At 40.8% G+C, this 14,941-nt stretch overlaps 1 protein-coding gene across 6 annotated transcripts in view; it reads left to right on the top strand.

Moving 5' to 3' along the window:
- The window catches only part of SRCAP (Snf2 related CREBBP activator protein), a 59,517-nt gene that overhangs the window by 40,746 nt on the left and 3,830 nt on the right, over window positions 1–14,941 (top strand). For all 6 annotated transcript variants that reach the window (XM_084772748.1, XM_084772746.1, XM_084772749.1 and 3 more), the window contains 8 exons: window positions 2,489–2,754; window positions 2,880–3,082; window positions 7,319–7,488; window positions 7,637–7,833; window positions 7,926–8,040; window positions 8,241–8,360; window positions 14,459–14,659; window positions 14,845–14,928. In XM_084772748.1, the coding sequence (XP_084628874.1) occupies window positions 2,489–2,754; window positions 2,880–3,082; window positions 7,319–7,488; window positions 7,637–7,833; window positions 7,926–8,040; window positions 8,241–8,360; window positions 14,459–14,659; window positions 14,845–14,928 (1,356 nt within the window). The remainder of the gene's footprint in view (window positions 1–2,488; window positions 2,755–2,879; window positions 3,083–7,318; window positions 7,489–7,636; window positions 7,834–7,925; window positions 8,041–8,240; window positions 8,361–14,458; window positions 14,660–14,844; window positions 14,929–14,941) is intronic.

Here is a 14,941-nt window from a genome sequence, read left to right as displayed (position 1 = left end):
TCAGTAGTGAATATGGTTGTAACAGGATATAGAATGTTTTGTGTGTATATCCCCAGGTATGGTATAGCTGTATCATTTGGTAGTTGTTTTTTGTTGTTGTTGTAGTTTTGTTTTGTTTTTAAGCTTTTTGAGAAACCTCACCACTGATTTTCATTATGACTAGAGCAGTTTACACTCCCACCAACAGTGAGCAGGGAGAGTCCTTTTCATGGATCCCTATAGCTTGTTGTTGTCATTTGTTTTCTTGATGATGTCTATTCTGAGACATTCCTACCCCTTCTAGAGTAAATCATCCAGAACATACACAACAAAGAAAGAAGATTTTAAGGCCAGGTACAAGGGTGCACAACTTTAGTTCTAGCACTTGGAAGGCAGGGGCAGGGGCAGGGGCAGGGGCAGGGGCAGGGGCAGACTGATCTATGTGAGTTAGAGGCCAGCCTGGTTTACAAACTTGAGTTCCAGAACAGGTAGAACTACAAAGAGAGTCCCTTCCTCAAAACAAACAAACAAATAAATAAAAAGAAAGAAAGAAAAGCAAAAGTTTTATTGGTATGCCATTGATTTATAACTTGAAGCAGCATAACTACTTAAGCAGTGGAGCACATGAAAATCCTTTGTCCTGTTACTACTAGCACACTTTATATGTTACTCTTAAAAGTCATACTTGAAAGTACTTGTACAATGATCAGAACAACATAGAGATGTCTGACTCCCAGTTAAGTCTCCCACTCGCTACTATGAAGAATGTAGAGTTTATTTGAAATATGTTAATCTTTTTCAGAGTGTCTCTTCAGTCCTATTGGAGTTCATAAAAGAATTCACTGATAAGTTATGCTAAAAAACAAACAAAAAGCTATGCTGTCCTACATATTCTGTGTGTGAATGCTAAATGATAAAATAGATATATATTAGTATGTGTATGTGTGGTTTATTTTGTCAGAGAACATGGGAGTAGTTTGATAAATAAGATTAATTTTAAATACAAATTTACATAGTGTTTTTTATAAATAGTCTATAATATTCATAGTCAGTTTTTTATTTGAATATGCTTCTAGTTGGAATGTTAGTTTATATTACACACCCTGCTATTTATTATGTTGGTTGAGATAAAAATTATGTACATATAAGGAAAAATAGCCTTTTATTTATGTAGTGGATGATTGACTAATTCTCTTTGGCCACCTCTTCCCCCATTTTGGAAATGTATTTGTCTTACCATGAGTTACTATTAAGGGTAGTTTACTAACCCTACATTATGAACTTTTATTTCTTTTACACTGCTAGACCTTCAAAATGAGCTATTATAGTTAAATTATGTAAGAAAAATAAAAAAATGTACACACCCATAAAAATTCCAAAATCAATGAAACCAAAACACAGGAAAGACTGTATACCTGAAGTCATGATAGTTAAAGCAGTCACCTAAGTAGCCATGGTACCTAGAGGTTTTCTTTACTTTTCCCACTCTGAACTTTCCTCCACCATATGACAGAAAGATTTTCCTTCTTAATTAGAAAGTCCCTCTTTAGCCAGGGAATGGTGACCCATGCCTTTAATCCCAGTACTGGAGAGCCGCAAGTTCCAGGACAGCCAGGACTATACAGAGAAACCGTGTCTCAATAACAACAAAAGAGAAGCCCCTTCTTGTTGCATGCCTTTCCACTCTTCCCTCCCCCCTCCCTATCATTTTTGCTTTTTTAGTCAGCCTACACCCCTTGGTTTTTATTTTATTCCCTTTTTTTTTTTTTTTCTGTTTCTGCTTTTGTTTTATTGAGACAGAGTTTCTCTGTGTAGTCATTCCTGTCCTGGACTCAGTTTGTAGATCAGGCTGGCCTCGAACTCACAGAGATCTGCCTGCCTCTGTCTCCCCAAGTACTGGGGCAGGTGTGTGCTACCGCAACAGGCTTTATATTTTTTTCGTTTTTTGGTTTTTTTGGGACAGAGTCTTTCTGTATTAGCCTTGGCTGTCCTGGACTCGCTTTGTAGACCAGGCTGGCCTCGAACTCACAGCGATCCACCTGCCTCTGCCTCCCAAGTGCTGGGATTAAAGGTGTGCACCACCACGGCCGGCGTATTTTTTCCTTTTTTGAGACAGGGTTTCTCACTATGTACCCTTGGTTGTCCTAGAATTCACAGAAATCCACCTGCATCTCGTCCCAAATACTAGATTAAAGGCATGTGCCAGCACCCCTGGCTCAATATCGGCTGTTTTTTTTTTTTAATTTACATTTATTAAATTTGTGTGTGTGCATGCACATTCTCATTCACATTTCATGAAACTACTACCCGAAACTATAAATTAGATGTCCTGAAGTTGAATGTTACTTAATAAAATTACCACAAATCAGCCATGCTATAAATTGTTGGATATGTTGACTGTTTGTTTTTTTCTTATTATTACTCCAGACCCCATCTGGAAGAACCTAGGTTTTTAGAAAGTTTTGTTGCAAACTCTTGAGTACACCCACTTCTGTTTTTTATTCTTTAGGATTCTCTGGAAGAAAAGCGGAAGCAACAACGATCTGAACGCCTGGAACGGATTTTCCAACTTAGTGAGGCTCATGGGGCCCTGGCGCCCATGTATGGAACTGAAGTCCTGGATTTCTGTACCTTGCCCCAACCTGTTGCCAGCCCCATTGGCCCACGTTCTCCTGGCCCCAGCCACCCCATCTTTTGGACTTACACTGAGGCTGCCCATAAGGCTGTACTGTTTCCCCAGCAGCGACTAGACCAACTGTCAGAAATCATTGAGAGGTTGGCAAGGCTAAGTGCTCATGGGGACTGGGTCTTGGGGCTTCAGTGGGTAACGTTCTGAGGGCTAACTTCTGTGGTATTTCAGGGGATTATCTTTTACATTGTTTACTTTCTTCCTTTCATAGGTTCATCTTTGTCATGCCTCCTGTGGAGGCCCCTCCCCCTTCCCTGCATGCCTGCCACCCACCTCCTTGGCTGGCCCCTCATCAAGCAGCCTTCCAGGAGCAATTGGCCTGTGAGCTCTGGCCCCGAGCCCGTCCTTTGCACCGTATTGTATGTAATATGCGTACCCAGTTCCCTGACTTGAGACTCATCCAGTATGATTGTGGTGAGTTCTTTTTCATTGCAGGCCCCTCAATATTTTGTTTATTTTGTTTTATATGAGTCCAAGTTTTGTGTATCCCAGGATGGCCTCTGACTTGCTTATGGAGCCAAGGATGACTTCGAATTCCTCCACACCAGATTATTCACTCTTTCTAAGTATCAAGACTAAAAAGATGCTGCATAGAGATGATCCTAGCTATTAAATGGCTGATGATCTACTATACACTATCATTTTTAGAATTATTATATAAACAATAAATGATCTTATACAGTGGTAATATTAGACTACATGGTTAAAGATAAGAAACCTTACATTGAATATAATGAATTTGCCTGCAAGAAACAAAACCAGAGCTTAAGCCACAGCATTTATTGTTTATACAATAATAAGTTCTGAAAAAATGATAGCATGTAGTAGATCGTCAGCCATTTAATAGGTCCATGTATCTAGGACCATCTTATTCGTCTGCCCTGTCTCTCGTCCTTACCCTTTACTCTCAACCTGTCTATCATTCTCCTGATTATTATTACTATTAGCTTGTGTCAAGAACTATTCTGTTGCTGGGCAATGGTGGCGCACGCCTTTCATCCCAGCACTCGGGAGGCAGAGGCAGGCGGATTGCTTCGAGTTTGAGTCTAGCCTGGTCTACAAAGTGAGTCCAGGACAGCCAAGGCTACACAGAGAAACCCTCTCGAAACACACACACACACACACACACACACACACACACACACACACACACACACACACACAGAGACACACACACGCGCGCGCAAAGCCATTGTTAATGGAGCTCATTAGGTATGTAGGCTTTCTAGGAGGTAATCCAGTATTTTGCAAGGTCTATACTGTGAGGCAGGCCCAGAACTGCTTCTAGCTTCTGACAAGATGTGAAGAGCCATAGATTTGGGGAAGTTCAGTAAGCATGAGAGCTCTCTGCAAGAGATCTGGTATCTTGCAAGGTCTGTACTGTGATGCAGCCCAGAATTGATTCCAACCTCTGACAACCCTGTCATTTGTTGTTTTTTGTTTCGTTGGTTGTTGGTTTTTGTTTTGGTTGTTTGTTTCGGTTTTTTGAGACAGGGTTTCTCTGTAATCTTGACTGTCCTGGACTTGCTTTGTAGACCAGGTTGGCCTTGAACTCACAGTGATCCGCCTGCCTCTGCCTCCTGAGTGCTGGGATGAAAGGCGTGCGCCACCACCACCTGGCCAACCCCGTCATATATGTGCTGCTACATTTCTCTAAAATCTGGCATTGATGTGAATCATCACTTTCTAGATATTTACCCACTCTGATTGAACAAACTTCCTAAGGGATCTTATGTATTGCTGTTTAGATTAATTATTTCTGATTATGGAATTCCTGAGTTGATTCAAAGTTATATTGTTTTAGATGTTTTAAAACAATTTTAGAAAGTTCATGGGTGCAATAAATACTTTTGTGGACTTCCAGGTGCCTCATTAGGGGACAGCCTTGAGGCAACGTTGTCGCCTTAGATAAGCCTTCACCCCAAATGTCATCATGAATCCTGGTATACACCATAAATACAGGCAATTTGGTTTAAACTTCCCATGAGCCCAACATATAATGGGGTCTCTAGAAATGTCTAAATTAAGTACAAACCTTAGTGTCCGAATATACAAAACTGTTGTGTTACAGTTGCTTATACCTTGTCCCCTTATGGCATTATATACTATCATTTTAAATTCACTTTGTTTCTTAGAATGAAAAACAGATAAAATTATTGTCCCGACTCACTATAAACTAAGAGATAGCTAGAAAATATGTAGCCAGATCAGTCCTTATTGAAAAGACATGCATTCTTATGTCTTAACCTTTAGGCCTTGTCAACCTTTGTCACTCTAAACCCACCGTGACCTTAGGTAATGGATACATAGATAAGAGATGTTTTGTTTTGGCCTGGAGAGATGGCTCAGAGGTTAAGATCACTGACTGTTCTTCTAGAGGTCCTGAGTTCAATTCCCAGCAACCACGTGGTGGCTCACAACCATCTATAGTGTGATCTGATGCCCTCTTCTGGCCTGCAGGTTTACAGGCAGAGCACTGTAATAATAATAGTAATAATCATAATCATAATCTTTTAAAAAGAAAAAAGAAAAATGTTTATTTTTTTAATATTTAATTTTAATCTATGTGCATTTGTGTGAGGGTGTCAGATCTTGGAGTTACAGACAGTTGTAAGCTGCCATGTGGGTGCTGGGAATTGAACCCGGGTCCTTTGGAAGAGCAGGCAGTGCTCTTAACCACTGAGCCATCTCTCCAGCTTCTCTAGAAAATGTTTAGTTTTAAAATATGTAACCTGGGACCAGAGAGATGACTCGGGGTCAAGAGCACTGGCTGCCCTTCCAGAGGTCCTGAGTTCAATTCCCAGCAGCCATATACTGCCTCACAACCATCTATAATGAGATCTAGTGCCCTTTTGTGGCATGCAGGTCTACATGCAAATAGAGCACTCATATATTTTTTTAAAAAAAAAATCTTTAGGGGAAAAAAAAGACAAAGCTACACAGAAAAACCCTGTCTTGAAAAATAAACAACAGCAACCAAAAAATGCAACCTGTTGTATTTTAGAATTCATCTGTTTTGTGATTGCCTTTTGACTATGAGGTAATTCTTTTTCTAAGAAGTATAAAACCTGTAATCAGACAGTAGATGGAGTTAACAGTTTTTTAACTTCATCCACCCTTTTCCTCTTGAATTCTTGTGTGTATGAATGGTGTATTTTCTTCTCCCCCTTTCTCTGTGTAACCTTGGCTGTCCTGAACTCACTTTGTAGACCAGACTGGCCTCAAACTCACAGCAATCCACCTGCCTCTGCCTCCCAAGTGCTGGGATTAAAGGCGTGCGCCACTAACCCCCACCCCAACCCCAACCCTGGCTGAAAAACTGAATTTTTATTCAGGGTTTGTGATTTAATGCATGAGAGAAGAAAAAAAAAAAAAAGAAAAGAATAACAAAAAAGAATTTTTTTGGTGGTGGTGGGGGGACCTGGAATGGTAGCATATATCCATAAACCCAGCATTTGAGAAGCATGAGCAGGAAGTTAACTTTGAGGTCAATTTTATCTACATAGCGGGACCTGGTCTCAAAACAGGAAAGAACAAAATTTTCTTGTGCATACGTGTATATGCAGTTGCACTTGCCTGTGTTTCAGTGTGGAGGCCGGAGGCTAATGCCAATTATTTTTCTCTATTACTCTCCACCTTTTTTCTATAATTGATTAAATTTGTTCTTTGATAGGTTTTTTTTGGACAGTTATTGTTGTTGTACATTTTCATGAGATTTAACTCATATTATTTCACTTTCACTCCCCAGCTTTATTTCTTTTCACACGGTCTATTATTAAACATGGATCTCACTATTTCAGCTAGATTGTATGGCCTCCATTCCTTTTTGCCTGTTTTCCCGTCTTCACTCCCCACCCCTAGCTATTACATGGATAGTAGGGATTCAGACTCAAGCATTCAACGCTTGTATAACACGTGCTTTAATCACTGAGCCATCTCTGCAGCCAGCCTCCCTTCACCCCACCCTATCCCCATTTCTGTTTGTTTCATTTAAAAAATACTTTGTTTTTGTATGTGAGTGTATGTTTTGTATGTATGTGTGCTATATGCATGCATGGTAGCTAGGAACGTCAAAAGAGGACACCAGATTCCTAGAACTAGAATATTACAGACGATTGTGATCTACCGTGTGGGTGCTGGGAACCTAACCTGGCTCTTACAGAAGAGGAATCAGTAAGTGATCTTGGAATTTCTCAAGTCTCAGCATCATCTCTGTTTGAAGACAACTAGGTAACCTCTTACCGTCCTAGCCTGTCTTATCCTGTGGTCCTATGGTTATAATCTGTGACCTTAGGTTCCTGTCTGTGAGCCTATAGATTTGTTAATAATTAAGTTCCCAGTATGTACATACTATAAAGAGAAACCTTTTACCTTTTTTTTTTTTTTTTTTTTTTTGAGACAGGGTTTCTCCAGCCCACAAAGATCCGCCTTCCTCTGCCTCCTGAATGCTGGGATTAAAGGCGTGTGCCACCATGCCCGGCTATAAGGAAGAACTTTAAGGGTAGAAAATGGAGAGTTAAAATGTTTTTTATTGAATGGACTGATTGAAACCTTGGCATAAAACCTTATAACTCTTTACCGTTGGCTTTCTAGTATTATTTTATTTATACAATCCTGTAGCTCACTGCTTGTATTCATTTATTTGTTCAGGAAAGCTGCAAACATTGGCAGTGCTATTGCGGCAGCTCAAGGCGGAGGGGCACCGTGTGCTCATTTTCACCCAGATGACCCGAATGTTGGATGTATTGGAACAGTTTCTCACCTACCATGGCCACCTATATTTGCGTCTGGATGGGTCTACTAGAGTGGAGCAGAGACAGGTGACTTAGGCATCCTTAGCCCACTAGAGACTCACCCCAGATTCTGCTTCTTTTTCTCAAGCTTAGAGAAAGGACCTTAAAAATTAAACAATCTTTGGTTTTGGGAATAAATCTCCCAATACCATCTTTTTTCCCCCTTTTCTTCTAGGCCTTGATGGAACGGTTCAATGCAGACAAACGCATATTCTGCTTCATCCTTTCCACTCGCAGTGGGGGTGTAGGTGTGAACCTGACAGGAGCAGACACTGTTGTTTTTTATGACAGCGACTGGAATCCCACCATGGATGCTCAGGCCCAGGATCGCTGTCACCGAATTGGTCAAACTCGAGATGTCCACATCTATAGGTATTACCTGATCTTGCTTCACCTTACCTTCTCTGTATTTATAGGGTATTCTTGATATATTTGTCTGTTTACATTTCACTTCCATTTCCCAGGCTTATCAGTGAACGAACAGTAGAGGAGAACATTCTAAAAAAGGCAAATCAGAAGAGAATGTTGGGAGATATGGCCATTGAGGGAGGCAACTTCACTACAGCCTATTTTAAACAGGTAGAAAATAAAATCCTTCAATCTAAACAGAAGAGAACTTTTGTTCTTGAGTGAGTTCCTCTTTTTGCTAGACAGCTGCTACTTTGATTTCCACAGATCTCTGTCAACTGGTAATAATGTCTCATACTTTCAGACCTCAAAGGTTTGGCCTCGAAGTACTATTCCATTGGTTAACCTTTCCCCTCTGTTACATCCAATAGCAGACCATCAGGGAGCTGTTTGATATGCCTCTGGAGGAGCCGCCTGGCTCATCCTCATCTTCTGTTCCTGAGGAGGAGGAGGAGGCTGTGGCCAGCAAGCAGACGCATATATTGGAGCAGGTAACAAAAGATGGATCAGTCATAAAATAACACTGCTATTTAGATATATGTTGTCTTTCATCTTTATTTGAGTTTGTTCAGACGGGAAATTACAGTTTCTACTGATTTCCAGATTATGGTTAATGTTTTGTTTGTTTTTTATTTTTTAAGATTATAATATGGGGGCTGGAGAGAAGGCTCAGTGGTTAAGAGCACTGACTGCTCTTCTAAAGAAAGGTCTTGAGTTCAATTCCCAGCAACTACATGGTGGCTCACAACCATCTATAATGTAATCTGGTGCCCTCTTCTGGAGTGCAGGTGTACATGCAGACAGAACACTGTATACATAATGATAAATAAATAAATAAAGATTATAATATGATCATATCATTTTCCCCTTCTTTTTCCTCCAAGCCTTACCCCTCCTTTTTGTCATTCAAATCCATGGCCTTTTTTTTCTTTTTTCATTAATTGTGGCTGTGTGTGTGTGTGTCTGTCTGTCTACACCACCCTTTTAGTCCATATAATGGACTCATGTATGTTTTCAAAGCTGACCATTTGGTGTTGAATAGCCAGTTGGTGTGCTCTTTCCTAGGGAAGACTTCCTCATGCTTTCAGCATTCCTTAGTTGCTTGTAGTTCCTTGTGTAAGGTCAAGGCCTCATGGTCTTTCCCTATCCATTTTGGCATATCTATGGCTGTTGTCCTTGTTCAGACCTTTTTATTCATGTCTGTGAGAGATTCTGACATTACTAAGCGATACAATCTCACAGCAAATTCCCTGATCTTCAGGCTGGAGAGATGGCTCAGCTTTTAAGAATGTTTGCTGCTCTTCCATAGGTTCTGAGTTCAATTCCCAGCACCCACATGATAACTCACAACCATCTGTAATGGAATCTGATTCCTTTTTCCGGTGTGCATAAAAACAGAGCACTCATGCATAATTTTTTTTAAAGATTCATTTATTTATTATGTATACAGTGTTTCGCCTGCATGTCAGAAGAGGGCATCAAATCTCATTGTAGATGGTTGTGAGCCAACATGTGGTTGCTGGGAATTGAACTCAGGACCTTTAGAGCAACCAGTGCTCTTAACCTCTGAGCCATCTCTCCAGCCTGCATAATTTTTTTTTAATTACCTGATCTTCTCTTGCTTTTACAATCTTTTCTGCCCCTTCCAAAATGCCCACTGAGCCTTAGTTGGGGAGGCTGTTTGTAGGTGGATGCACTAGGACTAGACTCCGCACCTCTGCGTTTAATTGGTTGTGGTATTCTGTAATTATGTTCATTTTGTTGCAGTGAAGTTTGGAGTTGTGTTGTTTTTATTAGGGCTTGTTTGCTTTTGTGGGGTTTTGGGGTTGGGTTGGGTTGGGGTTTTTTGAGACAGGGCTTCTCTGTGTAGCCTTTGCTGTCCTAAAACTCTATAGACCCGGCTGGCCTTGAACTCAGAGATCTGTCTCTTGAGTCCAGAATTAAAGAGATTGAAGGAGTGTGCCACCACCACCAGGCTGACATTTTTTTGATGAGAGATGAGAACTACTCTTATCTGTGGGCATAAGAAAAAAAATATTTAGAATGTAGTTAAAAATTATGCGGGTTTGTAACATGGTTGTAGGCTCTCGTCCAAGATTCATAACTTCACTAGCCTTGGGCAGTTGGCTAGATTTTCAATACTAGGTTTAATTTCTTGTTGAGTAAGGTAATTAAGGGGTAAAGGGTTTCTTTATGTAGCCCTTACTGTCCTGAAATTCAGTATGTAGACCAGACTGGCCTTGAACTCGCAACATATCCACCTGCCTCTGTCTCCCAGTGTATGCGCCTCCATGCCTGGCATTGGTAGTGTTTTAAGTACATTGCCTATTGGTTCACATTATTTAATAGAGAAAAATAGAGTGTGAATTTTTATTTTAACTGTGTTAAGCTTGTCTTATTTTATGAAATGGGAGTCTCATTATGCAGCCCAGACTGTTCTAAAAGTGCTGGACTCAAGCTACTTTGCATTTTAATAGCAGTACTTTTTTTTTTTAAGCAGTGCTTTTTGATGATTTTACTTGTTGAACTAATTTGGAAACATTAAGTGATTGTTTTACTTACTGTTTTATCACTCTGAAGAGAAACCATGACTTAGGCAACTCGTAAGGACTAAGCATTTTAATTGTAGACCTCTTAACAGTTTCAGAAGGTTAGTCTGTTATCATCACGGTAGGGAGCACATGGTGTTAGAGCGCCTGCTGAGAGCTGTACAGCCTGACCCACCTGCAGTGGGCAGAAAGCTTAAAGCCTCAAAGCCCACCCCTAGCAACAAACTTCTTCCAAGAAAGCTATACCTAGACCAGCAAGCACCCACCTTCCAATCATTCTGAAACAGTTCACTGTAGGTTTAATTTTTTTTTAACAAATATATTTTATTTTGAACTTATTAACTAAGCGTACATTACTTATAACCCGACTAACCTAAATGATGGGAAAAGGAGATTAGAGAACACAATAACAAAACCGTAAGGATATAAGTTTTGAGGAACAATTTTCTTGGCGTAGTCAGCAGGATTTTTTTGTTGGAACCTGGAGTAACTAGATCCCGGAATCTCAGTCAGAACCCACAGTCTTGAAGCCTTTTCTCAAACTTTTTTTTTTTAAGGAGCATTTTGAAGTGGAGCGATGAACAGTCAAAACTCTCTCAAGTCTTTAAAGGCCTTGTCTCTAGTTTTGGGCTTTCTTAAATATCTTTTTTCAGAGCTTGTTCACGGATCCTTTTAGCTGGCAACAATCAAACTCCCGCATGAGGTGGTTTGCCTTTTAGTGAATTAACATCACCTGTTCTCACACAAGACCATTCCCCATCCCACACTTGGGATCGTAACAAAAACAGGTTTATCTCTTCTTCAGTTCACCAAGCTGGAGACTAAACATAAAATATGCGAGCCTACGGTGGTATATATAAAAAGTGTATGAAGAAGACACTGATTTTTAAATGTGGAAGCCTAACAGCTCATTGAAATGGCTTTTTCTGTTTAGTTGGGGTTTGTTTTGTTTTGTTTAAAGATTTATTCATTTTATGTATATGAGTACACTGTCTTCATGCACACCAGAAAAGGGCACCAGGTCATATTATAGATGGTTGTGAGCCACCATATAGTTGCTGAGAATTGAACTCAGGACCTTTGAAAGAGCAGCCAGTGCTCTTAACCGCTGAGCCATCTCTCCAGCCCCCTTGTTTTGTTTTGAGACAGAGTTTCTCTATGTAACCCTGGCTGTCCTGGAACTCACTCTGTAGACCAGGCTGGCCTTGAAATCAGGGAACCACCTGTCTCAGCCTCCCAAGTGCTGAGATTAAAGATGTGCCACTAGCCGGGTGTGGTGGCGCACGCCTTTAATCCCAGCACTCGGGAGACAGAGGCAGGCGGATCGCTGTGAGTTCGAGGCCAGCCTGGTCTACAAAGCGAGTCCAGGACAGCCAAGGCCACACAGAGAGACCCTGTCTTGAAAAACCAAAAAAAAAAAAAAAAGTGCCACTATGCCCAGCTTTTAAATTTTAAAAAATTTCATGTATTACTCTAAGCATATGTGTGCGGGTGTGCGTGCCATAAGCACTTCTCTGGATGCCATAGGATAACTTGTAATAGTTTCCTCCTTTCACTATGTGCATTCCAGGAATCAAAGCAAGCATGTTTACCTGCTGAGTTACCCTCCTAGCCCAGATATTAAGGGTTTTGTTTGTTTTGAGACAGGGGCTATTGCTTGAGTACAGAAAAGGCTACAAATGCGACTCAAGTGCTTCAAAAAGAAACTGAAGCCATGGGTGATGTATGTGTATGTGTGTCCATTATGATCTATAGCTGCACAGAGAAACCTGTTTGAAAATGGTGAGGGAGGGTCTAGAGAGATGACTCAGTGCTTAAGAGCACTTCTTGCTTGTGCAGAGAACTCAGGTTCAGTTCCCAGCACCTGTTAGCTCATAGCTAGCTGTCTTCATCTCTACCTCAAGGGAATCTATCACTCTTTTCTGACTTCTTAAAGCAATAGGCACACGTTATACACATATACATTGCAAGCAAACACTCCTACATATAAAGAACATCTAAAAAGGTTGGTTCCTGTGCCTCCATTTCAAAGCCTACTAATCCATAATTCTCAAATACTGGATCTAAGCATTTATAACTTTGTTTTTTTTTTTTTTTTAAGAAGCACTTTTAAGTGAGCCTAAAGGGGGGAGAGTTTTGCTTGAGATGTGCCAAGATCTGATTTGATACTGTTCGTGACTCAGCACCATGGGTGTACTTGTTTGTCTAAACCAAAGAAGCAGAGCAGCCACTGAATGAATCCCCGAGTTTACTAAAGGGATCAGGGATACTGGTGTTGCCCATATCCTTATTAGTGAAGTTTAATGGAAAGAAACAGAAACCTATCTAGAATAAGCAGGAGCTATGTGTCTCAAAGCTTGGAGAACAGTGATTGGGGGAAAAGGTATTATTTATCATCATCTGCCTTTGCATATATAAATGTATGTATGTATGTATGCAGTATATTGTGTAGCATGCAGTTTGTTATATAATTCTTAGAAAAGAGGAAAGTAAACTACAGGTATAGAAGAGTGGCAGGGTAGAACCATACAACTTTCTCGTTGCTGGGCATATTTTAACATTTATTTTGTATGGGGAGGTCAGAGGACAGTTTTGTAGGAGTCACCGGTCTCCTTTTAAGTATGGATTTCAAAGATACAACTTTGGTCAAGTTTGGGCCTTTACCTAATCAGCTAATTCAGTGGCCCATAGGCGGCTTCTCCTAGTAAGTTTGATGTAAATTTAGTTAATGGTGGGATGTGTTTGTATCTGTGTGTGTGTGTGTGTGCATGCATAAGCGCAGGTGTTCACAGAGTCAAGGAGAGAGAGCATTGGAACCCTGGAGTTTACGGGCTGTTCCAGGTCTGTGAGGGCAGCTGGTATTTTTCTGAGCTGTCTCTCCTGCCTTCATCTCGTGACTTCAGTCTTTATGTTTTTGTTGCTGGGGACGGAACCTAGCACCCTCAACCTGTTTCTATTCTTTTTTCTTTTTCTCTTTACTCTTTTTTTTTTTTTTTTTAAGAGAAACTCTAAAGCAGATTATAAAGGAAAGGAACTAGAGATAAGGGGCTCTACAACAGTAGTTTCTCCACAGTGGGAGAGCTAGTCAGATCCATTCTATCATGTGTTGAGCATTGAGTTGCGTTGGTAACTCTCATGTTCCAGAACATGATCTGTAAATAATGATCTGTAAATATGGGGCGGGAGTTGTTTGGTTTGGCTGTTTTTTGTTTTTCAGGACAGGGTTTCTCTGTGTAACAGTCCTGCCAAGGCTAGTACTCTATGTAGATCAGGCTGGCCTCAAACTCACGGAGATCTGCCTGCCTCTGCCTCCTGAGTGCTGGGATCAAAGGTGTGTACTGCCATACCCACCTGCCTCAAGTGTTTTCATAGGAGTGTAGTGTAGGCATTCTTGAGGCAGAGATAGGTGGAACTCTGTAAATTTAAAGACAAGTCTTACCATGTTTCTCTTGCTGGCCTGGAACATTCTATATAAAACAAGCTGACCGCAAATTTTCAACAATCCTATTTTTACCTCCTAAGGAATGAAATTATCGGCATGTACCTACAACGTGCCTAGATAAGTTTTTGGATTTTGTTTTGTTTAAAGATTCTTTTTATTTTCAGTTATGTGTCTGTTTTGTCTGTGTGTGGGTATTTGCACATGAGTACAGGTACCATGGGAGGCCAGAGGGGTTAGAATCCCCCTTGAGCTGGAGTTCAGCCACTTAATACGGTGCCGGGAACCAAACTCAGGTTCTCTGCAAGAATGGTAAGCTCTCTTTAATGCTGAGACATCTCTCTAGCTCCACCCACCCCCCTTTCTTCTTTGAAAAAAATTTTTATTGTTCATTGTATGTATGTGTATGTGCCATCACCTGCATGTGGAAGTCAGAGAGCAACTTTCTAGAATCTGTCTGCTTCCACTAAAGATTCTGAGGTTCAGACTCAAGACTTTCAGGCTTGCTGGCCAATTGCTTTTACGCACTGAGCCATCTTACTGGCTTTCAAGTTCTTAAGTTTCTTCTTTGTGCTTTGTTTTTCTTCTGTACACCTTGAAGGCATTGTGTCGGGCAGAAGATGAAGAAGATATCCGTGCAGCTACCCAGGCCAAAGCTGAACAAGTGGCTGAGCTTGCAGAATTTAATGAGAATGATGCGTTTCCTGCTGGTGAGGGAGAAGAGGCCAGTCGGACTGGGCCTGGACCTGAGGATGAGGAGATGTCTAGAGCTGAACAGGAAATTGCTGCCCTTGTAGAACAGGTCAGTGTTGGGTCCACTACCACTTCTCTTCACCCGTCAGAACTTAGGCCAGGACTCAGACTGGTGTTTCTTTGTGTGTGTGTGTGTGTGTGTGTTTTGTTTTGTTTTTTGCCTGTCTTCCATGGTGATAGTAAATAACGGTGAGTTCTGGACTCTTTTGTATATCAACTTACTCTTTCTTACAGCTGACTCCCATTGAGCGATATGCCATGAAGTTCCTAGAAGCTTCATTGGAGGAAATAAGCCGAGAAGAGCTCAAACAGGCAGAAGTAAGTCGTCTTA

The sequence above is a fragment of the Acomys minous genome (assembly GCF_964271855.1).
Source record: "Acomys minous genome assembly, chromosome: 2".
NCBI classification, from domain to species: Eukaryota; Metazoa; Chordata; class Mammalia; order Rodentia; family Muridae; genus Acomys; species Acomys minous.
Note: the sequence above shows the minus strand (reverse complement) of the source record. Positions and strands in the feature narration are given on the sequence as shown.